This window comes from Neovison vison, chromosome 5 (assembly GCF_020171115.1).
Source record: "Neovison vison isolate M4711 chromosome 5, ASM_NN_V1, whole genome shotgun sequence".
NCBI lineage: Eukaryota > Metazoa > Chordata > Mammalia > Carnivora > Mustelidae > Neogale > Neogale vison.
This window is the reverse complement of record NC_058095.1, coordinates 28,556,208-28,581,153: the sequence shown is the minus strand read 5'-3', so window position 1 is coordinate 28,581,153 and position 24,946 is coordinate 28,556,208. Positions and strand designations below refer to the sequence as shown.

The window sequence follows — 24,946 nt, the reverse complement described above, 5'->3', positions numbered from 1 at the left end:
CATTTTCTAAGGAACTGGGAAAAGATGGGTCAGAGAAAATTTTTCTAAATAAAGTTCCCAAACAGCTGAGAACTCGCAAATCAAGTAACATCATGGAATATACAATCTAGAAAAAGCTCTAGGAGGGTATCCAGCTAACCCAAACTGTGGTCCCCTATCAAGTGCAGGACCCACCAAGGCCAAGGCGTTCCTTAATCCAGACTGCCCCAAGGCAAATGCCACATCTAGGGTGGGAAATGCATTATATCCTCTTATGAAGAAAGGGGAGAGGAGGAAATGCTGGTGTTAGAAGGGATCAATCCTGTGATTCTGTACCCATAGTGGGGTAAGCCTGGGGAAAGTGATAAGCCAGGTGACTTAGAGTGCTGGCCAAGACATCACATACCCCACCTCCAGACCCCTGCTACATCTAGATGATAGATCCCTGCCCCACCAGACACTGAATTCTGTGTTTCTAACAACTCGTAAAACCCTCCCGAGGATGAGGGGCAGAGAAAGTGTGAAAAGCAGAGTCACAAAACTGGTTAAGCTCTCTACAGCTGAGAGGTCCTCTGAGCAGGACCCTGGTGCTGGTTCCCAAAGGAGAGTTTATGCTCCATCTCACCTTCAGTGTTCCATGCTAACAGCTGTAAGTGACATGGCAGAATTTCTTTTCGTATACATTTTGGGAGAAGTGAGAAGAAAGCACATAAGCTTAAAATACCATCAGGTTTTCTTCTCTGCAAAGGCTTAGATATAATTAAGGACAGCAACCAAGTGAGACAAAGGGATTCTAAAACACTATTCTCCTCAAACAGTCAGACAAGCCAGAGACCAGGGAAGGTTATCTCAATTCTTGAACAGAATTTGAAACCAGTGGTTAGCAGAGGCTACCTCTGAGGCTGTTTTGGACAGAAAAGGAGTGGAAATCCAAAGTCAGCACCCAAGATAAAGCTACCCGCTTGATACCCCATCTCTGGGTAAAGCTGTTTGAGTATATGAAGGAACCTAAAAGAAAGTCAGTGAGCTGCTCTGTCATGCTTCCAAGTATACTTCCTTCTCCAGATGTGTCCCTGGAACTCCAGAACCAGTCACAATGCAGTTAGCATGCAGATTTCAGTGGCCAAGAAGCATGTACAACTCTATCATCTGACAATCATCATTTATTAAGAGAAAGACTAAGGGAAAAGCTGGTACAGCATAATATAGCTTGCCTACGGGGTCAGGCAGCTGCAGAAGGAAAACTTAACTTTCAGCTTTGTCATTACACAAGCTGGATTCACTGGGCAAATTCCAGAACTAGCCAGGCTCTGAGCCTTACTCTCCTTCAAAGAAAGGAAGTCAAGAGGCTAGAGCTTTTTTTTTTTAAAGATTTTATCTATTTATTTGAGAGAGAGAGACAACAAGAGAGGGAACACAAGTAGGGGAAGTGGGAGAGGGAGAAGCAGACTCCCCGTTGAGCAGGGAGCCCGATGGGGGGCTTGATCCCAGGACACTGGGATCATGACCTAGGCCAAAGGCAGATGCTTAATGACTGAGCCACCCAGGCACCCCCCTTTTTAACTTCTGAAGATGATCTCATACAGCAGGCGGAAGCAAACTATAGCCTGTGGGCCAAAATACAACTGCTTTGTTTGTGTAAAAAGTTTTAGCAGAACACAGCCACACTCATTCGTTTACATGACGTCTATAGCTACCTTTGCCCTACCACAGCACCTCTGAGTAGATCCAAGACGGACCATATGGCCCACAAAACCTAAAATACTTGTTATCTGGCCCTTCACTGAAGAAATTTACCAGCCCCTGTCATCAAGGATTTGGGTAAGGTGCTGAAGCACCTTTTATATTAAAGGGTAAGCCTAGATGCCTCAATGATTTCCCCTTTTGCTCTGAAAAAAAAAAAGGTCTATCCCAAATTTAGGGCAATATTTATACCTGAAAACACTGTACATGGTAATGAGCTAGGAACAGAATCTTTTCCTTGCACATCATTGTAGTGCAGGGAAAGAAGCCGGGAATCTGGGGCTCCTGGCTGGCTCAGTCAAGAGCATGTGACTCTTGACCTCGGGGTTGAGAGTTCGAGGCCCAGACTGGGTGTAGAACTTGCATTAAAAGAAAAGAAAAAAAAAAGAAAAGAAGGAAAGGAAGGAAAGAAGAAAAGAAAGAAAAGAGGAAAAAAGACAGGAATCTAATAGTTCTCAAAAGTTCAATCTTGTGGGCAAGTTTATTAGTAAGAATATACCCAGAGAGACTGATAAAACTAGCTCCCTGTCCCTTCTGGAGGTGAAAGCTTCTTGACTTGTGAACTGAGGTCACTGGTTCAGCAGAAAGCAAAGCCAAAGGGAATGGTAGAGAATGCTCAGAGAGTCCAGAACAACAGAAAAGGGTAAAGAGTATGTTTCAGAGATACATTAAATAATCAAGAGTGTGAGTTTTCATTCAATTCCTCATGGGGGTTCAAACTGAAACACCTTTCTGAAGGGGGACATATATATCCTGTAAAACTCCGTATAGCTTTGTTGCTCAACAGATAGCTACAGCAACAACAGAGAGCTACAGATGACACACACTGAGGAATTCTAGTATTTAAGAGGATCTCTCTGATCAAAGAAGCGTCCACACTGCTAACAAGTTTGGCTGCTGCCTTCCTGCTGTCTGTGTTGAAGAGTATCTTGGAGGTACCAAAGTTCACGGTCAGCATACCCCTGATGTGCCTCTGTTATTACCCAAATGTAGAGACAAAATAAGGGCCACATCCTTCTCTGGGATCCAGATTACTTACATTTCTGAAGTCCAGTGTTCATCTGCGTGTGAGAAAGAAGCGGAAAGGACAGGTCACCTGGCCCTGGCAGACAGGCTAGCATGGCAGACTGGCATCAACACAACATGGGGCAGTCACTCACACTGCAATGAACGAAAAAACGAGATCATAGAATACAAGGCAACTCACTCAAGGAAGATAGCAGGGACGTCGGATATGAGCAGCAGAGGCCCACGTTTAGATAGATAAGCAATTTAATTAGCAGCATGTTGGCTGAAAATACATCTATGTTTTTATCTGCAGCAACAATTTGCTCTCAACTATTACTATGGCTAAAATGATGTTTCAGTCAGCACAGATGCATTGGTGGGGGCAATAAAAACTGGAAATACCTATCCACACAAATAACTGGAAAATACGGTGCATCTATAAAGTCTTTAATGTTCACCAGCTGTGGATGCACTTCTGGCATGCACATTTCCTACAGACAGCCTCTCCCTACTACTTTTGGGCAGGCCCACGGGATTGCCAGATACATGGCATGCTAGCTCTCATCTGTGCCCCAGCTAAGGCAGGACCAGAAAGGCTAGGGCAGATTCTAACTGAGGTGAACGGAAAAATTATTTCTCCCTGAAAATAGAACAGGGTTCCTGAAGAGAGCTGGCCTTCATAGGTCCTGGTTCAGTCTATTTACAGAACTGACCAGGGCAGGGGCAGTCAGACATTTCTAGAAGCAGTACAGTATATGAGCTGCAAAGGCACCCAAAGTCCAACTTGCAATGGCAGTAATCTGAGCTCACTTTTAGAAGAAGGGGCAAAGCTCCCTAGGAGATACAATTGAGCACTGTTAAAGCAAATTCTGTTTTTAAGTTCCTGGGGATTTACCTTTCCTGTTGCCTATCACACATTGTTGTGTTGACCCCTCTGGCGCCCAGGGGGGGAAAAATTGCATTGTTCCCAGAATAAATCAAGGTGGTTATAGGCTGCCAGCAGCCTTCTCTAGGCCAGTAATCCTGACATTATATCAAGATGGCACAGTTTCCTCAGTAATGTCTACCAACAAGACCTGCCCAATAAAGCCAACCAGATGTGGCCTCTGTAGGGAATAAGCTCCCTGTGTACCAAAGACCAGGCTCTTCTCAAACAAGTATAATGTACTAAAATAAAATACACGGAATTCCTTTTCCTTGCTGCAAAACCCAGGAATCCAGGTGGCACATTAAGGCTTTAATCCCAACAAAAGAGGAGTGGGGAAAGAGCTCAAGTGTTAAACAAAGACCACAAATCCTCTTTCTTCCTCTTTGAGGGCCCTCTCAGGTATGTGAAACTACCTTGTCACCATGAGCATCAGAGGGCTCTAGCTTGCAAGGCCAGGTAGCTGAAAAGACACTTTGTAAAAAGAGGCTGCTCAAACTGTCTAAGATAGCAACTGCAGAAAGAAAATGCCTCAATGAGAATCGAGCTGCTTCAGAGTTCTGGCACAGATTCTGCCTTTTCAGGTCTCCGGTGGGTGGGATAACAGAATGTACACAGGGCACCGATTGCAGCGCCTCAAGAAATAAAAAGGCTTCTGTTGGGGTCAAATGACTGAAGTACTGCTTACAATTCCTTCCCTTGTGAAGGCTGTTCTTTATTTAATAACCTCTCCCTTATGGCCCCAATATAGGAGAGGGCAAAATCCAAGGAAAAGAAGGGAATTAGCAAATACTGGAGCCTAAGATTGTGAAATGGCTGTATGAGAGGCATTAGTGAGGTTTTCTTAATTAGGTCTCCCAACCTTTCTTGGAGATAGGTAATAATTCCACTTGCCATCGCATCATCTCTAGCCTGGATTACTACAATAGCCTTCTAAATGGTTTCTCTGTTCCTCCCTCGCCCCTATCACCCAGTCTGCTTCTTACACAGCAGCCAGAGTAATTTACTTTTTTAATTAGAAATCATATCAACTCAAAAATCTCCAATGATCGCCATCTCACTCTGAATACAAAATCCTAACAGGTCCACAAGGCCTAGCACAATCTGTTCCTACTACTTCTCTGACCTCATCTTTTAAACCCCCCTCTTGCTGACTCTACTTTCAGCCACAATGGTCTCCTTGCAGCCCCTCCAACGAGCCAAGTACATTTCGCTTCCCCGCTTGTACTTCATCCAGATGGCGGAGATGCTGTGATATGGAGGTTCAGAGAACACACTCACTAGGCTGTCTTGCAGACCAAGTATCCCTGTACTTCTGAGAAGGCACCAAACTATGCAAGTTCACAGCAATATCTGATAGACCTATTAAATCTTGATGCCTACAACCAGAAAGAGATGAGTATGGGGGGCTGTGGATCGTCCAAGTTGACCATAACATACTGCCCTTCAAAACCACAACTCTGGATTTCAACAGAAGAGACAATTAAACCAGCTAACTGTGGCAAAGACACAATAATGGATTTATTAATAGCAAACAAAGGAGTAAAAATAATAGGTAAATTCTGTCAAGACGCCAGAAAGTCAAGGCACCTGGCTGGCTCAGTCAGTGGAGCATGAAGCTCTTGATCTCGGGGTTGTGTTCAGGCCCCATGCTGGGTGTAGAGCTTACTTAAAAATAAAGAGGAAAAGGACTCCAGAAAGTCAGCTTTTAGTCTGGACAGGAGGGGGTGAATGAGGAAGAAAGATACCACAGCTTGGGGCCCTCCATGATGATGTCCCCAACAAGAAGCACCCAGCAAGTTTGGAAAATTCCTCGTCGAGGCTGCTAAGAGTACAGCCTCCACTTTGTGACCCTTTCTTTAAAGACTTCAGGGATCTGCCATCCTTTCCAAAAGACTGCCCTCTGTACTTAAGGAAGACTTCAAGCCCCTTGACCAGTTTCAACTTTAGATAAGAATTAGATTCTGCTAGAGCAGAGAAGGCAGGGAATATGGCAAGGTCACAAGGGTTGTGATGAAACAGGAAGGAAGCAACTTCCTTCCAGAACCCATTCTAGCAGCAGGGATATACAATATAAAGTACTCCTCTGGAGGCCTGGGAGCAGAGCACAGGCCTTTATTTAAAAACTTCAAACCAGGGGTTCCTGGGGGGCTCAGCCTTCAGGCTGCGTCTGCCTTCAGCTCGGGTCATGATCCCAAGGTCCTGGGATCAAGCCCCACATCAGGCTCCCTGCTCAGCGGGGAGCCTGCTTCTCCCTCTCCCTTTGCCATTTCCCCACTTGTGCTCTCTGGCGCTGTCAATAAACAAATAAAATAAAATAAAAATAAAAACTTCAAACCAGGGGCACCCGGGTGGCTCAGTAGTTAAAGCATCCAATTCTTGATTTTGGCTCAGGTCATGATCTCAGGATCCTGGATCCAGCCCCGTGCTGCACTCAACACTTAGTGGGGGAGTCTGCTGGGGATTTTCTCTCTCTCTCCCTCTGGCCCTCCCTCCACTCACACTCTCGCTGTCTCTCTCTAAAAATAAATAAATGAATCTTAAAAAATAAAAGTAAAAAAAAAAAACCCACGTGCCTGGGTGGCTCAGTCATTAAGCATTTGCCTTCGGATCAGGACATGATCCTAGGGTCCAGGGATCAAGCTCGGCATGGGGCTCACTGCTGGGCAGGAGGCCTGCTTCTCCCACTCCCTCTGCCTGTATTTCCTCTCTAGCTGTGTCTCTGTCAAATAAATACATAAAATCTTAAAAAAAAAAAAAAAAAAGGACACAAAAAAACTTCAAGCCACCCACACATTCTGATTATCACCTAACTTTTTCTAAAAAGCAAATCTCAATAGAATTTTAGTTGTAACTTCCAGAAGCACAAGAAGGGACAGAAATCAACACTAGCACTACCTTCTCAAGGGACCTCAAGATTCCAGGCTTGACTTCCAAACAGAATTAAGTAGTAATCCAGAGCTCAGCCCAAGTGAGCTCTCAGGCCAGCTTTCCTGCTGCTAGTTGGTATGCTCCCTAAGCAGGGGGACTGTAATATCCCAGTAAACCCAGAATGAAGGTGTTCAAACTCTCCTGGGGCATTAGCACCAGTGTGAGCATTTACCAGACGACCTCTAATTAAGGAACAAAACCCTTGTGCCCACTGGGAAAATTCAAAAATACTTCCATCTGCTCCCCCTATCCCTACCCTCCACCATCCCTGTCAGAAGACTGCCAGAGGTTATATTAGATTTGTGATGTCACACACAGTTTTCCTGAATGGCGTCTGATAAAGAAAGGGCTATCTCGGGACGCCTGGGTGGCTCAGTTGGTTGGACGACTGCCTTCGGCTCAGGTCATGATCCCGGAGTCCTGGGATCGAGTCCCGCATCAGGCTCCCAGCTCCATGGGGAGTCTGCTTCTCCCTCTGACCTTCTCCTCGCTCATGCTCTCTCTCTCAAATAAATAAATAAAATCTTTAAAAAAAAAAAAAAAAAAAAAAGGACTATCTCTACCTTGGAAGTATCTCTGTGGCGGTTAGAAAATCTCAGTCATTGTTTGTGCTGCTTGTCCCTGCTCATTTCTAAGACCACTGAAAGGTAGGGAAGAGAGAGGAGAGGAGAAGGAGTGCTAGGAAAAGGATTTATTTTTGCTCAGGGCTCCGGGGCAAGGTGAAGTGGTCTAGAGCCATCACTTCCATTCCAATTTCACCACCCACAATCTACTGCCTCCCACTACACTTCTTTGCCATTTTCTCTCCCGCTTTCCCTTCTCTGACTGCAACCCCCCACCGTCAAAAAAGAACACCCCCTCAAAAAAGAGGTTAACTAGCCAACTTTCTGATTCATGCTGTGGTTCAAAATTTTTAGTTTGTTATTTGTGGTCTTTAATTAAAAGCTGAAATTGACACCAGCGCCATCTCTGCGATTATAGGGTACAGAAACGTTATGCTCCTCATTTGCCTTCACTTTATAAAATACAAATAGTGAAAATCCTGCGGACATGCATCTTAAGAGAAGAAGATTACTACCACAAAACTGCATTAATTTAAGAGTCTTCAGTATCTGTGATTAAACTTTCTCATCTGTGAGTTAAAGGCTTATTTAAAAAGACTATTTTTTGATAACAGGGAAAATTTTTTTTTTTTTTAAGGCAGAGAGGCAGGCAGAAAAAGAAAGAGGAGGAAGAAGGCTCCCCGCTGAGCAGAGAACCCGATGCGGGGCTCGATCCCAGGACCCTGAGATCATGACCTGAGCCGAAGGCAGAGGCTTTAACCCACTGAGCCACCCAGGCGCCCCAATAACAGGGAAAAATTTTTATCCTACTACTTGCTCCCCATTCCTTTCTTTACTTGTGGGGTCCAAGAAATTAGGTTAAAAGCTAAGGGAAACAACAAAATATTGCTCTGGGGGAAAATAAACAGGACGAAAGACAGTAAAAATTACATGTTTATCCAATCAGACTCTGCAAAGTCAGTCACCTGCATGGTCTGTTACAATAAAACAATGGGTTTTACTGACAGAATGGGTAATTCTGTCAGTCCAGGTTTAACTGTAAGTTTAACTGTAAACTTCCAATTAAATCGAACTTTTCACTAATTACCCAACCTGAATAAAGTTCAGCCACTGCTCAAAGGCATCTTTCTTTTCCATCTTAACCTATAAGGGGAGCTAAAAGTCACTTGGAATTGTGACCCCACAATTCTAGGGAGGCAGGGAAGAGAACAAATGTTCACTCCAGGCTTACTAGTTTTTTTTAAGATTTTATTTGTTTGAGACAGAGAGAGAGAGAGAGCAAGACGGGGAGGGGTGAAGGGAAAGGGAGAAGCAGACTCCCTTGGTCAGCAGGGAGCCTGATGTGGGGCTCAATCCCAGGACCCAGGACCCGAAGGCAGACACTTAACCAACTGAGCCACCCAGGGCCCCTACATTTTTTTCAAGTAATCTCAATGACCAACGTGGGGCTCAATCTCACGACCCGAGACCAAGAGTGGCATGCTCCACAGGCTGAGTCAGCTAGGTGCCCAGGGCTTACTTTTTTGAAAGCCCAGAACCACCCCTACTGCAAACCATGCCTACTCTGGGTTTGGAAACATTACTTCTTTCCTAACTGCCCTTCAGAACCTATGACAACAGGTACTCTTTCTGTCCGGTCCCACCTCACCCTAATCCCTAGCACTCTCTCTTCTTCAGCTAGGATGCTCCTTCCTGGATCCTGTAATTATTTAACTCATCTATGACCCAGTGCTTTCTCTTGAATGTGTTACTCTTGTACCAGGAACTATGATCCCCAGACATTTTAACTTTTCAACCTGAGTGTGACTGAGTGTCCCTAGACCAGAGCCTGTCTTTTACTTTATTCTTCTAAGTTACAGAATCAGGAATAAGATGATCACAAAATAGACACTGAATAAGTATCACTGGCTCACATTCCTGAAGAAAATAGCATATACTTTAATCTCAGGATCCGGAAATGATCTGAATTTACATCCTTGAGACACGGATAACAGAAGCATCAGCAAGTGCTTGTGCATGTGCGTGGGGCAGGTACCTTCGCCCTGCGAGAGCACCAAGGAGATAAAAAAATGCTTGGGCAGCTCTCTCCGGCTCTGGCTGCAGTAGTGAGAGGAGCTGCCGCCATGTCCACCCACCAGCAATGAATGCTCTTGCACATCTACTCCAGCTTCCTGATCAAAAGGAACAAGAAGACATACAGCACAGAACCCAGTAACTTGAAGGCTTACGACTTCTTCCACTACCGCTTCCACCCGATTCACTGCAAGGTTGTGGGTATGGAGCTGGCAGCCAATGGCAAAGGTTAGCAGTGGACAGGAAGCCGAGATCCAGCCGGTGAAAACCTTCCACCTCCTACAAGGGACCACCACGAACAAGAATGCCCCTCCACCTGCAGCATCAGGCACATGATCCACAAGAACAAGTACTGCCCAGACCTGTGCATGGTTGCCATTCACAGATCCAGTGCTATCCCATACAGCCAGAAGCCTGTGATGAAGAGGAATCAGCCCGCCCCTACCAAGAGCTCCTGAGCACCTGCCCCCCCACCTCCAAAGCAATAAAGATGACACACAGACACACAGACACAGACACAGACACAGACACAGACACACACACACATATATACACCAGGGCACCTGGGTGGCTCAGTTGGTTAAGCACCTGAATTTGGCTCTGGTCATGACCCCAGGGTCCTGGGACTGATCACCCTGTGAGGCTCAGGAGGGAGTCTGCTTCGCCCTCTCCCCCTGCCCCAACCCACTCGTGCTCTCTCTCTCACAAATAAATAAAATCTTAAAAAAAAAAAAAAATGAGGGGCGCCTGGGTGGCTCTGTGGGTTAAAGCCTCTAACTTCAGCTCAGGTCATGATCCCAGACTCCTGGGATAGAGCCCCACATCGGGCTCTCTGCTCAGCAGGGAGCCTGCTTCTCTTCCTCTCCCTCTGCCTGTCTCTCTGCCTGCTTGTGATCTCTTTCAAATAAATAAATAAATAAGAAAGAAAGAAAGCCCCAGGTACTACTTTTTATTTACACTGTATTGGAAGGTATCATTTGATATCTGTACTTTAATCTCCATTAAGTAGAAATCAGTTTTCCTAAAAATGTGAAAATGCAGGCTGTGTTCTTTGTAGGCAGCTAAATCAGAACCTGCGATTTTTCATCATGGTATGGAATAAGGCCTGAGTTTCCAAAGGCCTATCAGGAGTGGATCGCTATAACTTAAGATGAACCATCTTAGAAACAAAGACTGACCTGTGCACTTAACCCCATTCATAACTGCAAGCAGAGCTGTCAGACTGGGTAGAATTTTGCTCACAAGTACCTGGACTATGCCCAGCAGGACAAGAAGAAAAAGAAACCAGAAGAAACTGCTTCCTTGAAGTAAGACACAAATACTGGATCATTACCTTTCACAGTTTTCTGTGGAAACTTGTTCTGAATCAGAAAGTTTTAAATTATTACTCAGATGAAATATAATTCAACAAATGTTACAATTTGTGGCAATTTTCAATCTTCAAAACCCTGAGTCCCATAGAAGTCCAGGAAAAACTCCGCAGTGACAGGCCAAGCACTTATCTCACACCCACATGGGGAAATTGAGGCAATAGACCAAAACTATTTTTTAAAAGGGGAAATCTGTTAAAAAGATATCAAAGTTGGGTACAATTTTAAGTCTGAGGGTGTCTAAAAAGACCTTTAATAGGCCCTGAACACAAAAGAAGGCAGACCACAGATGGTATTCATTCTGATAAAAATAGAAAAGGCAGTTCCCCAGTTAGCTTGTGTAAACTTATATAGCCCACAGCTACAACACAGAAAAAGAATTTTAAGAATTTAGCAGGCTGTTAAAAAATTTTGGCAAGCATATGTTTAGAGAACAGCTAAACAAGTTGCTTATTCATGCCCTTTCTCCTCCCCTCAACTGCACAACGTACAACAGAGGCCCAATTTCTTTAGTGACTCCCTTGCATCAGAAACACCTCACCAGACAGTAGGCCCTCTAACCCAGTCTAGAGTCTGACTTTGAAGTCTGAAGGGTGACAGAAATTGAAGAGGTTTAAGGGCAGTCACGTAGCTGCCCCCATTCTGGGTATACATTTCCAGGGTGTTATTCTGAAGTAAGCTGAGGTAAGAGCGTTAGGACCATGTGTGCTTATGTTTTCTTGACCCTGGTACAGATGTGTCTTTCTTTTCTGAGTCTAATGTGTCTCATCAAAGTTCACTGCTGCATTTAAAAATTTCAAAAGACTATTTACAGATCAGTATTTTTGCCATGTAATAAGTAACACTGATTTGCACTGCATAAGACGGTAGTTTATCAAAACTGTAGAGAATAGCTTAAATGAAATTTTGAACAAGCATTGAAGAGCTATGAATGGAAGGAGTGAAAGAGGATTCACAGCAACATCTGAATCCATGTAAGGGGAGTGAAGACATGGCTCCCACCGAAGTTGTATGGAGAAATGCAGAAATATAAGCAAATACTAAATGTATGAAGAAATAGTGCAACTATCTAATAATTAAAGAAATGTAAATTAAGTGGAATGAGATTTTATTTTTTCCTTAAAAAATGACAAACATTTTTGAAAAAAATCTAAAACATATAGAGTCAGAAATATAGCGAAGAATCACTGAAGTAGGATTTTTATTTTTTTAAATTAGCATGTAATATATTATTTGTTTCAGGGGTACAGGTCTGTGATTCATCAGTCTTACATAGAGTTCACCACAACATATACCCTCCCCAATGTCCATCACCCAGCCACTCCCTCTCTCAACCTCCTCCCCGCCCATCAACCCTCAGTTTGTCTCCTAAGATTGAGTCTAAAGTGAGATGTTTAAATTAATCCATTCTTTCTGGAAATAAGCACAGTTTTTGTTTTTTGTTTTTTTAAAGATCTTATTTGAGAGAGAGAGAGAGAAAAGGGAGGAAGGGCAGAATATTAGAGAATCTTTTTTTTTTTTTTCTTTAAGATTTATTTGACAGAGATCACAAGTAGGCAGAGAGGCAGGCAGAGGGAGAGGAGGAAGCAGGCTCTCCATGGAGCAAAAAGTCCAATGTGGGGGCTTGATCCTAGGACCCTGAGATCATGACCTGAGTTGAAGGCATAGACTTTAATCCACTGAGTCACCCAGGTACCCCAGTGATAGAGGATCTTAAGCAGACTCTGATGCAGGACTTGATCCCACAACTCTGCAATCAAGACCAAGACGTTCAACCAACTGTGCCACCCAGGAGCCCCTGCGTGGATAGTTTTTTAAATACTCATATTTTTCAACATAGTTATTGCACTTCTAAAATCTAATTTAAGGAACAATCAATGAGAGATGCAAACAAAGGTTTATATATGACTCTGTTCATTCACTTCAGTGTTGTCCAAAGTTGTGTAGAAACTAGAAACAATCTAAATGTCCCAAAGCAAGGAAACAGTTATATAAATTATGGGATATTCATCTAATAAAGTTAGCGTGAGCCTCTCAATTTTATTTTTTTAAAGATTTTATTTATTTAACTGACAGACAGAGATCACAAGTAGGCAGAAAGGCAGGCAGAGAAGGTTGGGGGGGAAGCAGGCTCCCCGCTGACCAGAGAGCCCGATGCAGGGCTTGAACCCAGGACCCTGAGATCATGACCTCAGCCGAAGGCAGAGGCTTTAACCCACTGAGCCATCCAGGCGCCCCAAGCCTCTCAATTTTTAATTGTTAAAGAGTAGCTAAAAATGAAGAACAATGTTTATGATATAAATGCTAGGTAAGAAAAGTATATACAATAGACAAATATGGTATAAGTTGTAAAATTTACTTTATACACACACACACAAATTATAAAGCCATTTGTATTGACCATTATACACTATACCATTATACACAATAATGCACAAAGTGCATTATAGTACTTCATAGCACTTTGTGGGGATAAATGCTAATTCCTGGCCCATATTCTTTTTTTAAAAAAATATTTGGTTTGTCAGAGAGAGAGAGCACAAATAGGGGGAGCAGCAGGCAGAGGGAGAAGCAGATTCCCTGCTAAGCAAAGAGCCCGATGTGGGACTTGATGTGATCCCAAGACCCTAGGATAATGACCCGAGCCAAAGGCAGATGCTTAACTGACTGAGCCACCCAGTCATCCCTAGGATAAGATCCTAATTAGCTTTCACTTCCTGAACGTAAAGTCGAGAGAGGCAGTGAAGTAACTTAGGAAGGAAGTGAGTGGCAAAGGCAAGCCATTTTCTGGTTAAGTTTTTATAAGTGTAAAATTCACATGCAGATAAATGTCAACCACCATTCAAATCACCTCCAAGAAACCTGGGTTAACAAGTGGCACTATGGCGCCTGGGTAGCTCAGTGGGTTAGGCTGCTGCCTTCGGCTCGGGTCATGATCCCAGGATCCTGGGACTGAGTCCCACATCAGGCTCCCTGCTCAGCAGGAAGTCTGCTTCTCCCTCTCCCTCTGCCTGCTGCTTTGCCTGCTTCTGCATTCTCTCTCTCTCTGTCAAATAAATAAATAAAATCCTTAAAAAATAATAATAATAAATGTTGGTTATTATCACTTTCCTAATCTATTAAAATTCAGATCACTTTTTATTTTGCCAACTGAACCAAACCATCACCTCACATTTTATAGTTCTTTATATGCTGAAGCATGTTCATACAAATGATTTCACTTGGTATTTAGAACAATCTCTTAATTGAGATGGAACAAGTATCATTCCTCTTCTATAAATTAGGAAACCCAGGCTCAGAAAGATTTAAATTACCTGTCCAGTAATAAGCAGCTGCAACAGTGGACCTCATATTAAATTGTCTTAACTCCTAGACTTGTGGCTCATTCCATTAGACAAGTATTTTCTTATTTGCAGACTGTGACCAGCCTTTTAAAAAAAAGTGAGCAAAAAAATTCACAAAGTCGGGCGCCAGGGTGGCTCAGTGGGTTAAGCCGCTGCCTTTGGCTCAGGTCATGATCTCGGGGTCCTGGGATCGAGTCCCGCATCGGGCTCTCTGCTCAGCAGGGATCCTGCTTCCTCCTCTCTCTCTCTGCCTGCCTCTCTACTTGTGATCTCTCTCTGTCAAGTGAATAAATTAAAAAAAAAAATCTTTAAAAAATTAAAAAAAAATTCACAAAGTCAGAATGCTTATTGTTTAATGATTCTGACTTCAAATATCTCATTTATATATATATATTTTTTTGTTGTTGTTGTTAAAGATTTTATTTATTTATTTGACAGAGAGAGATCACAAGCAGGCAGAGAGGCAGGCAGAGAGAGAGGAGGAAGCAGGCTCCCTGCCGAACAGAGAGCCCGATGCGAGACTCGATCCCAGGACCCCGAGATCATGACCTGAGCCGAAGGCAGTGGCTTCACCCACTGAGCCACCCAGGCGTCCTCATTTATATATTTTTTCGTGGGATGCAGTCCCTATTGTGGGCTTAGACAAAAATGTTTGAAAAACTGCACTATACCATAGCTGGCCCTCAATCAATATTTATTGACCATCTATCACAGCCCTCTTCTTACACTATTACATACAACAAAAACATACAATTCTAAGCCATGGTTTTGTTTTTTAAGTGTGAATGTTATTATTGACTTTCCTATGGATCTGGGGACTTGCCTGTCCCAGATCAGTACTCTGCACTGGAACTTTATTATCCTTTGGCTAGCCTAACACTTTCTAATCAGCCCTCAGTGAAAATTCTTTCAAGCTAAACTATAAAGCCAGTAACTATAACCAAGGTAAGAATGCACTGGGAGGGCGCCTGGGTGGCTCAGTGGGTTAAGCCGCTGCCTTTGGCTCAGGTCATGATCTCAGGGTCCTGGGATCAAGTCCCGCATCGGGCTCTCTGCTCAGCAGGGAGCCTGCTTCCTCCTCTCTCTCTCTGCCTGCCTCTCTGCCTACTTGTGATCTCTCTCTGTCAAATAAATAAATAAAAATCTTTAAAAAAAAAAAAAAAAGAATGCACTGGGAAAGTATCTACATAAAGTCAAAAGCAAACTTCATGTTGAGTTGTCAAACTTCTTTTCAGGCAAAAATTGTATCAATTTACACTGAGGAAACTACATCTAAGGATGTTAAATAATGAATGAACACCATTCCTCATCCTCAAACAATCCTGGGACGGAAAACTCTACCACATATCTCCTCAGGCTCTTCCCTGAACTCTAACTCTGAACCTATTCTCAATTCATACCTTTTCTAAGTTAGTTGCCATTTGGACACTTGTATTATGACAGCTTTTGGAAGCTGAGCATCATAGAGCTCACCCAGGTCTCTGACAGAAAACATCCCTCTGCTCTCTGTTTTAAATTTGGGCAAGGGCGGAGGGAGGGTGGGCTCATATTTTCCCATGCCTCACATTTACTATATCCACTCTGTATTCATTTGGTCTATTACTTTCTCAGAACTTGTTCTCTGAACACAATGCCTTGAGTTTTTGTGCCTTATATATCTAGTGAAGTTTCAGAAAGGCTAATAAATTCACTGCAGATGGGGAATGAAGCTTTACTTTTAGTTAACACAGTGCCCTCTCTATCCTCTAGTCTGCTGCCATCCAGGGTTAGTTTGGCAGTAGGCAGATTTTAAGGTAAGAGGACAAGGCATAACTGCTATTTTAATATATTCTGTTTACTGAGCCCCTCCTTTTTCCTCTGCCAGTGGAAGCAGAGGACCATGAGGAATCCTGATGTGTAACAATTTGGGGTGAGGGCTTCTGTAGCCTTAGCAACATTCCAAGATCTGACTTTGCCATTTCACTGAGATCACTATAACCTGAAGTTTTACAGCTCATACCCCACATACCTGAGGAATTACCAGGTTTCTGAAGCTAAAGGGTCTCTGAAAGTGCGATAGGCCTCCAGCCTCAAAACCACCGAAGAACTGAAAGCCCACTGAGGAAGAGGAGCACCCCCTCCCTCTACATCCTACAAATTGTTGCAACTAGCTAATGAAATTTGGAATACTGGTTCAATCTATAGAAAGAAGAGAGAACAGACAGTCCCTACTAGAAGAGTACTTTTATAGCTAGAGTAAACATCCACTGAAATAAAATTCTGAACCGAGCTTCAGGAGGCATCCTCATTTCAGGAATTACTTTGTAAACAAAACAAAAACTAAAAAAGTAGTCCTTTAAACATCTCAAAGATTCAAAGTACACAACTCATTCACTGACCAGAATTCTTTTGCTCCTTTCTACAGCCCTGAAAAATTCCATAATCATTCTGCACTGTTGTTGTTGTTGTTTTTTAAAGATTTTTTAAATTTATTTGTCAGAGAGAGAGAGAGAGAGAGCGAGCCCAAACAAGGGGAGTGGCAGGCAGAGAGAGAAACAGGCTCCCCACTGAGCAAGGAGCCCAATACGGGACTCATCCTGGGACCTGGGGATCCAGATCTGAGCTGAAGGCAGATGATTAACCGACTGAACCACCCAGGCGCCCCACAGCATGGTTTTTTTTTTTTCTTTAATCAGTGTATGACTAGTTCTAACTGGTCAACCGTGTGTCTTATACCACATATTAAACCCCACCCAAACAAAGAATTTAACTCAAGATTACTTTTGCACCAAATGAATCAGAAAAAGAATATATAAATACATGTTTTATCCTACAGATGTCCAAATGATGTGCTTCCCTTTACCTCAAAGACACCTCAAAGAAATGACTAACACTACCCAAATTAACATCTTCTGGACAGCAGTCAACAACAAAAGTTCATAACTCTTCTATTCCCAGTACACTGCCTCCTTCACCCAGCATGCCCATTCCCTGTCCTAATTTCTCCTCTGTAAACTACTCTCTCCAGGGCCTCCCTCACAACTAAGCATCCTTACTAGCCTTCACCCAGTTCCCTGTTAAATCACTTCAACTAGACTGGAAATAAAAGGTACCCAAGCAGAGTGAGGATGGCAGCCACAAAGTGGTGGGGGGCTTGTTATGGGAAGCCAGAAACCAACCGCTATGAGAGCATCCCCGGAGAGAAGCAATGATGACTCCACCATCCAAGAGCAATGAGCCCCACTAAAGTCCAAAGAGATCTTGATTTCTGGATACCTGATTTCCAAAGTCATCTACTAACAGGAACAAAAGCTCTATGGAGAAATAGCTGAGGCAGAGAAATGAGTCTGGAACACCTTATTGTGCAGGAAAGGAAGGAAGTGTTTAAAGACTAATGGTGACATGTCAAAGAACAGAGAAGCTATGGAATACTCAAATGGTGACAGAAACCCCTAAAAGAGAACTTTGACAGTAGGAACTGGAAAGAACAATAAACTTCATGAGTGAAGGAGGTATGTCCTAGTAACAGAAGAATTAAAACTTTCTGTTTTCTACTACTATTCATTAAGATGTTAGTTTGGGTAGTATCTTTACGACTAAATATATAGGTATATAATTTTTTTTCTGATATACTGACAAATTCAGGGATAATTTGAACATCAAAAAAATGGGCGCTGGGTGGCTCAGTCAGGTAATACACCAACCCATCATTTTGGTCCGGGTCATGATCTCAGGGTTGCGGGATCAACCCCACATCAGGTTCCGCGCTCATTGTGGAGTCAGCTTATCCCTCTCCCTCTGCTTCTCCCTCTGTTCATGTTCTCTCAAATAAATAAATAAAATCCTTAAAAAACAACAACAGGGACACCTGGGTGGCTCAGTGGGTTAAAGCCTCTGTTTTCAGCTCAGGTCATGATCCCAGCGTCATGGGAGGAGCCCCGCATGTGGCTCTCTGCTCAGCAGGGAGCCTGCTTCCTCCTCTCTCTCTGCCTACTTGTGATCTCTGTCAAATAAATAAAATCTTTAAAAAAACAAAAAAACAACAAAAAAAAGAAAACCTTAAAAAAAACCCAACAACAAGCAAATGATAACAACAGATTAGGCTACTGAATAAAATAGAAAATCCGTAATTATAAAGAAGTTGAATCACGGGGCATCTGGGTGGCTCAGTGGATTAAGCATTTGCCTTCAGCTCAGGTTATGATCCCAGAATCCTGGGATCCAGCCCCGATTCAGGATCCCAGAGCTCAGTGGGGAGCCTGCTTCTCCTCCCCCCACCTCCTCTGCTTGTGCTCTCTCTTGCTATGTCTCTCTCTCAAACAATTTTTTTAAAATTTATTTATTTGACAGAGAGAGATCACAAGTAGGCAGAGAGGCAGGCAGAGAGAGAGAGAGGAGGAAGCAGGCTCCCTGCCGAGCAGAGAGCCTGATTCGGGACTCGATCCCAGGACCCTGAGATCATGACCTGAGCCGAAGGCAGCGGCTTAACCCACTGAGCCACCCAGGCGCCCTCTCTCAAACAATTTTTAAAAAATCTTTAAGTGTTATATACCTGAAAAAATCTACTAGTGTTCTATATCTGAAACTACTGTAACTTCGTGTGTCAACTATACTCAAATTAGAAAAAAAAAATTTTTTTTTTTAAGATTTTATTTATTTATTTGACAGAGATCACAAGTAGGCAGAGAAGCAGGCAGATAGAGAGGAAGGGAAGCAGGCCCCCTGCTGAGCAGAGAGCCCGATGTGGGACTCGATCCCAGGACCCTGAGATCATGACCTGAGCTGAAGGCAGCGGCTTAACCCACTGAGCCACCCAGGCGCCCGGAAAAAAATTTTTAAAAGAAAATCACGAGTCCATACTAATGTAAATATATAAACTAATAAACTGAAAAGATGGAGAGGAACAAGATATTTGCATAGTCTCAAAGTATCTCCCTCCAGGGGGCATCTGGCTGACTCAGCTGGCAGAGCATGGGATTCTTGATCTCAAGGTCATGAGATCAAGCCTTTATTTAAATAAATAAGTAAGTGTAATGTTGATTCTGAACTGGATCCTTGCGCACGTTGGGCATGGAGCCTACTTTAAAAAAAAAAAAAAAAGAAAAAGGTATTTCCTTCTAAAATGCTTACTAATTAAAAAGGGAAAAAGAGTAACTTTACACTAGAAATGCCTAGCAGGCACCACCTTAATCAAGTCATTGAACATTACCAGAAATAGGGCACAAAAAATTCTGCACTTCTTAAAATTATGAAGAACATAGCATCAATATTGCAATATTCCTGCTGAAGATATATAACCTCAATTAAACAAGAGGAACCACCAGACAAATCTAACTTGAGGGACTTTATACAAAATAACTCTCAGTAGCATTAAGGTCATGAAAGTAAAAGGCCTGAAGAACTGTTCCAGATTGAAGGAGACCAAGAACATGTAACAAATAAATGCAATGTGTGGGGCGCCTGGCTGGCTAAAATGGTAGAGCACATGACTATAGAACCCCAGAACTTGGTGCTTTCTGAATTCAAGTCCCATGCTGGGGGTAGAGTTTATTTAAATAAACAAACAACAACAAATAAACCCACTTTAAATAAAATAAGTGTAATGTTGATTCTGAACTGGATCCTTGCTGCAATGAAAGACATTACTGGTACAACTAGTAACATCTGACAGGAGTCTGAGAATTGTATGACTGCAATATATCAATGTCAGCTTCCTGATTTTGATGGTTAAATTGTGATAATGCTGGTGAGTGTCCTTGTTTATAGAAGATAAACACTAAAGTATTCTGAGATGAAGAAGCAATCAGGTCAAACGACTTAAGGAAGAAAAATATCCTTTGTATTGTACTTGCAACTTTTCTGTAATTTTGAGCTTGTTTCCAGGCATTTTATTTTTATTTATTTCTTTAAGATTTCTTATTTATTTATTTGACACAGAGAGAAAGATCTCAAGTAGGCAGAGGCAGGCAGAGAGGGGAAACCAGGCTCCCTGCTGAGCAGAGAGCCCAATGCAAGACTCGATCCCAGGACCCTGGGATCATGATCTGAGCCGAAGGCAGAAGCTTAACCCACTGAGCCACCCAGGCGCCCCTTTATTTTATTTTTAAAGTTACTTGAGAGAGAGAGAGAACACAAGCAGTGGGGAAGTCCAAGGGGAGAGGGAGAAGCAGGTTCCCTGCTGAGCAAGGAGCCTGATGTGGGGCTCAATCCCAGGACCCTGGGACCATAACCTGAGCTGAAGGCAGCCCCTTAATCAACTGAGCCATTCAGATGCCCCTGACATTTCATTTGAAAAACAAAAGAGGGCAACTGGGTGGCTCAGTGGGTTAAAGCCTCGCTTTCAGCTCAGGTCACGATCCCATGGTCCTGGGATCGAGCCCCGCATCTGGCTCTCTGCTCCGCAGGGAGCCTGCTTCCTCCCCTCTCTCTCTGCCTGCCTCTTAAAAAAAAAAAAAGAAAGTGGGGCGCCTGGGTGGCTCAGTGGGTTAAGGCCTCTGCCTTCGGCTCAGGTCATGATCCCAGGGTCCTGGGATCGAGCCCCGCATCGGGCTCTCTGCTCCGTGGAGAGCATGCTTCCTCCTGTCTCTCTGCCTGTCTCTCTGCCTACTTGTCATCTCTGTCTATCAAATAAATAAATAAAATCTTAAAAAAAAAAAAAAAAAGAAAGAAAAAATACACAAAAAAAGGAGACTCATGTTCCTTTTTTCCTTTCCGAGTCTCCTAGACACTCAATCTGTATCTCTCTACATCTTCAGTAAACTCTACTTTCACTTCCAAAAATTAACAAAAATAAAAAAATAAAAGAGGCAGCAGTGTTGAAGTCTGCAAAAGACATGGGGGCTGGAGATTACGAAGAAGAGTTGAAGAGAATGGTCTATTGGTAACCATACTGTTTTATCTTTTTTTTTTTTTTTTTTTTAAAGATTTTATTTATTTACTTGACAGAGAGAGATCACAAGTAGGCAGAGAGGCAGGCAGACAGAGAGAGGAGGAAGCAGGCTCCCTGCTGAGCAGACAGCCTGATGCGGGACTCGATCCCAGGACCCTGAGATTAGGACCTGAGCTGAAGGCAGCGGCTTAACCCACTGAGCCACCCAGGCGCCCCCATACTGTTTTATCTTAATGCAGGTAACTTACGTCTACATTGGTAAGTACTGACATTTGGGGTTCTTGCCATCTGGAATAGGTTTCCCATAACTTTCTGCCTCATCAACTTCCAATTTCTTTTCAACACTTACCTGAATAATATTTTCTCCAGTGCCTATCCTTCAAATTCTCTCCCAACCTCCACTCTGTTCTGGCAATGCTTCCACTGTGTGGCATTCAACGCAACTCTCTTACTTAAAGATGGAGAATTCAACTTTTGGAAAGGTTCCAAAAGAAATGTCTATTCTGAAATGGCCCTATTAATAACCCTCCTTTTTCAGGCTTGACATTCACTAGCATTTCCATCAAGTTCATGTGTTTTGCAAGGCCTTTCCTTTTAAGCACACATCCTGAACCTCATCAAAAGTGCCATGAAAACCCCTTTACTCTAAAGGAAATCCTTATTGTATCTTCCAGAGTGGAAAAGAGTTTTGACACTCTTTCCTCCCACTACACAAAAAGTTTCAAATGACATTATAAACTTTATCTCCAGACTTCCTGAAAAGTACCCACTATAACTAGCTTCTCCACTTTCACACCAACAGCAGCTGGCAGGCAGAGAGTCTCGGTTATTCTACAGCAGAAAGGTTTTCAGTAACAATCAATGAAGAGCTTTAAAGTTGTGTAAGGATGATGTTTATCACTCACCCTTTCCTCTTCTTTCTTTTTAGTGTGATCAGGGAAGCTTTGGGGAAGAAATAACTTTATTACGGCCTTTCTCCAAGCAGCCATGAACCTTCTTCCTTTACTTCACACAAACACTAAGAAAAGCAAGCTCTTAAAATGCATTGCCATTCTCCCTGGCCACTTACTCTCAACAATTTTTTTTTTTTAAGATTTTATTTATTTATTTATTTATTTTTTAAAAGATTGTATGTATTTATTTGACAGAGAGAGATCACAAGTAGGCAGAGAGGCAGGCAGACAGAGAGAGAGGCGGAAGCAGGCTCCCTGCTGAGCAGAGAGCCCGATGCGGGACTCAATCCCAGGACCCTGAGATCATGACCTGAGCCGAAGGCAGCGGCTTAACCCACTGAGCCACCCAGGCGCCCCAAGATTTTATTTATTTATTTGACAGAGAGAGAGAGAGAGATCACAAGTAGGCAGAGAGGCAGGCAGAGAGAGGAGGGGAGCAGGCTCCCCGATGAGCAGAGAGCCTGATGCGGGGCTCGATCACAAGACCCTGGGATCATGACCTGAGCTGAAGGCAGAGGCTTAACCCACTGAGCCACCCAGGCGCCCCTCAACAAATTTTTTATGCAGCTACATCCATGAAGTATCTAAGGAGACCAGTGAGCCCCTGGGAAGAAACCCTAGCAACAAAGGGCATTAGGGTGAGCAAGGACATCCGAGATGAACGAAACAGCAAATCACCTGAATATCAAGGAACAGTCCCAGTTTGGAATTAACTTTAGTTTTCTGCATGTTAAGGAGATAAGACTTTGCTCATAAGACCACTTACTTTTCAGGGTTACCATCAAACAATAATGAAGGGAAAGTCTAAAAAAAATAGCAAAGAGACTTTGTCATCTTCAGAGAAAAACAAACTATTCCTTCTGTCTCTCTCTCTCTCCACCTGGCAAGGATGTTTCCAAAGGTATTATGCAACTTTCTATTAGAAACAGCAAAAATTAAAAAAATTTTTTAAGGAGGCACCTTTTGAGCTCACTGAGTAGACATCAAGAGCAAAGCTCATGCTCCCAAATAAAAAAAAAAATTAGGGACAAGAAATTATCACTGAAGTTAAATGGTGGCAGACATGTCCAAGGAATATTGCAAGGGTTCAATTCCTTTATGAATCTTGTGACAGATGAATGTATGGAGATGGCAACTCATGAGCAACAGAATATCGGAATGGTGGTAATAGAAGGAAATAACACCATAATGTTAGAAGCCTTATAAAGAGCATAAACAATGGTGTTCAGGGCGCCTGGGTGGCTCAGTCAGTTGAGTGGCTGCCTTCACTTCAGTCACGATCCCAGGGTCCTGGGATCTAGTCCTGCATTGGGTTCCTTGCACAGCAGGGAGCCTGCGTCTCCCTCCCCCTCTGCCTGCCACTCCCCATGCTTGTGCTCCATCAAGTAAATAAATAAAATCTTCAAAAAACACTGGGCACCTGGGTGGCCCAGTGGGTTCAAGTCTCTGCCTCTGGCTCAGGTCATGATCCCAGAGTCCTGGGATCGAACTAAGCATGGGGCTCTCTGCTCAGTGGGGAGCCTGCTTTCCTCTCTCTCTCTGTCTGCCTCTCTGCCTACTTGTGATCTCTGTCAAATAAATAAATAAAATCTTAAAAAAAAAAAAGTTAATAAAAACAAAACAAAAAACTACAGGTATGTTCACCAGAAGAAATCAATTGCTTCCACATGTGCCCTCTCCTTAGCACTTGTACTTTTATTACACTTGTACACTTGTACTTTTATTACAGTACAAAAATCAGGTAATGCGCATTTTCATATTGGACTATTTTGTTAAATAAACTTTTGTAATAGTCAAAAAACCTCTATTAAAATAACATACCAAAATTCCTATATGGTAACAAAATGTATCCCTAGTGTGCCGATTTTAAAAGTGGCTCAAAACAGGTGTGCCTGGGGGTGCCTGAGAGGCTTAGTTGACTGGGCCTCAAGTCATGATCTCGGGGTCCTGGAAAGAGCCTCACATCATGCTCTCTGTTCAGTGGAGAGCCTGCTTCCCCCTCTCTCTCTGCTTCTCTTCCTGCTTGTTGTGATCGATCTCTCTCTCTCTTTCTGTCAAATAAATAAATAAATAAATAACTCTTAAAACAAAACAAACAAACAAAAAAACCAGGGGTGCTGAGTAGCTCAGGTGGTTAAGCATCTGATTTTGGCTCAGGTCATGATCTCACAGTCCTGGGACTGAGCCCCATGTCGGGCTCCTCGCTCAGTGAGGAATCTGCTTAGCCCTCTGCCCCTCCCCGTCTTCAAGTTTCCTCTCTCTCTCTCAAATAAATAATAAATAAATAAATAAGTGCCCCAAATAGGGACACCTAGGTGGTTCAGTCAGTTAAGCAGGTGATATTAATTTCAGTTAAGGCCACGATCTTAAGGAGGTTGTAGGACTGACCCATGTCAGGCTCCACACTCAGCATAGGGTCTTCTGGAGATTCTCACTCTCTCTCTGCCCCTCCCCCACTTGTGCTCACCTCTTTCTCTAATAAATGAATCTTTAGGGGCACCTGGGTGCCTCAGTGGGTTGAAGCTTCTGCCTTCAGCTCGGGTCACGATCCCAGGGTCCTGGAATAGAGCCCTGAATCACAGAGAGCCTGCTTCTCCCCCTCCCCTCTTTCTGCCTCCCTCTCTGACTGTGATCTCTCTCTGTCAAATAAATAAATAAAATCTTTAAATAAATAAATATTTTTATAAAAGTACCCCAAGCAAAGTTTACTTTTGCAATTCAAAGAATTTCATATGCAACCAGAAGACTAGACTGCACCTTGCCAAATTATTACAATCTTAACAATAAGCACATATAGCTGTGAATGACATTCAGTTCCATCTCTGTCTATTCTCTAAGCAGCAATGAACTCAAGGGTATGATTTCAGAATACAAGAAGCCATTAAGGCTGCTTTGAATAGATTCTTCTAAAATATGATCCTATACAGCTCTTCCAAAGAAGGACAATACATTTTAATTGTGAGATGAATTTTTACAATGCTTTGATCTCCCGTCTAAAAGAGGTCTGGAAAAAGAAATAGCTACAGTGGAGGGAGGAAGTAAAATGTGTCATTCTAGTTATTAAAATCCATCAAGTTCATACTTCAGCCTTGGGATAACTGCAGCCAAAAAACTGACTTGCAAGTAATTATCACCACTATCTGCAATAAAAGTTAATTGGACATAATTGAACTAACACCCTAATCGGAG

General features: G+C 43.0%; 1 protein-coding gene and 1 pseudogene across 3 annotated transcripts in view; one reads left to right on the top strand and one right to left on the bottom strand.

Moving 5' to 3' along the window:
- Positions 1 to 24,946, bottom strand: part of FAM222B (family with sequence similarity 222 member B) — an 84,046-nt gene that overhangs the window by 8,756 nt on the left and 50,344 nt on the right. For 2 of the 3 annotated variants that reach the window (XM_044248283.1, XM_044248285.1), the window contains exon 2: positions 2,762 to 2,883. The exons of the other annotated variant lie outside the window; for it this stretch is intronic. In XM_044248283.1, the coding sequence (XP_044104218.1) occupies positions 2,762 to 2,843 (82 nt within the window). In that variant the 5' untranslated portion in view covers positions 2,844 to 2,883. The remainder of the gene's footprint in view (positions 1 to 2,761; positions 2,884 to 24,946) is intronic. 3 annotated transcript variants of the gene reach the window in all.
- On the top strand, positions 9,294 to 22,963 carry LOC122907343 (annotated as a pseudogene).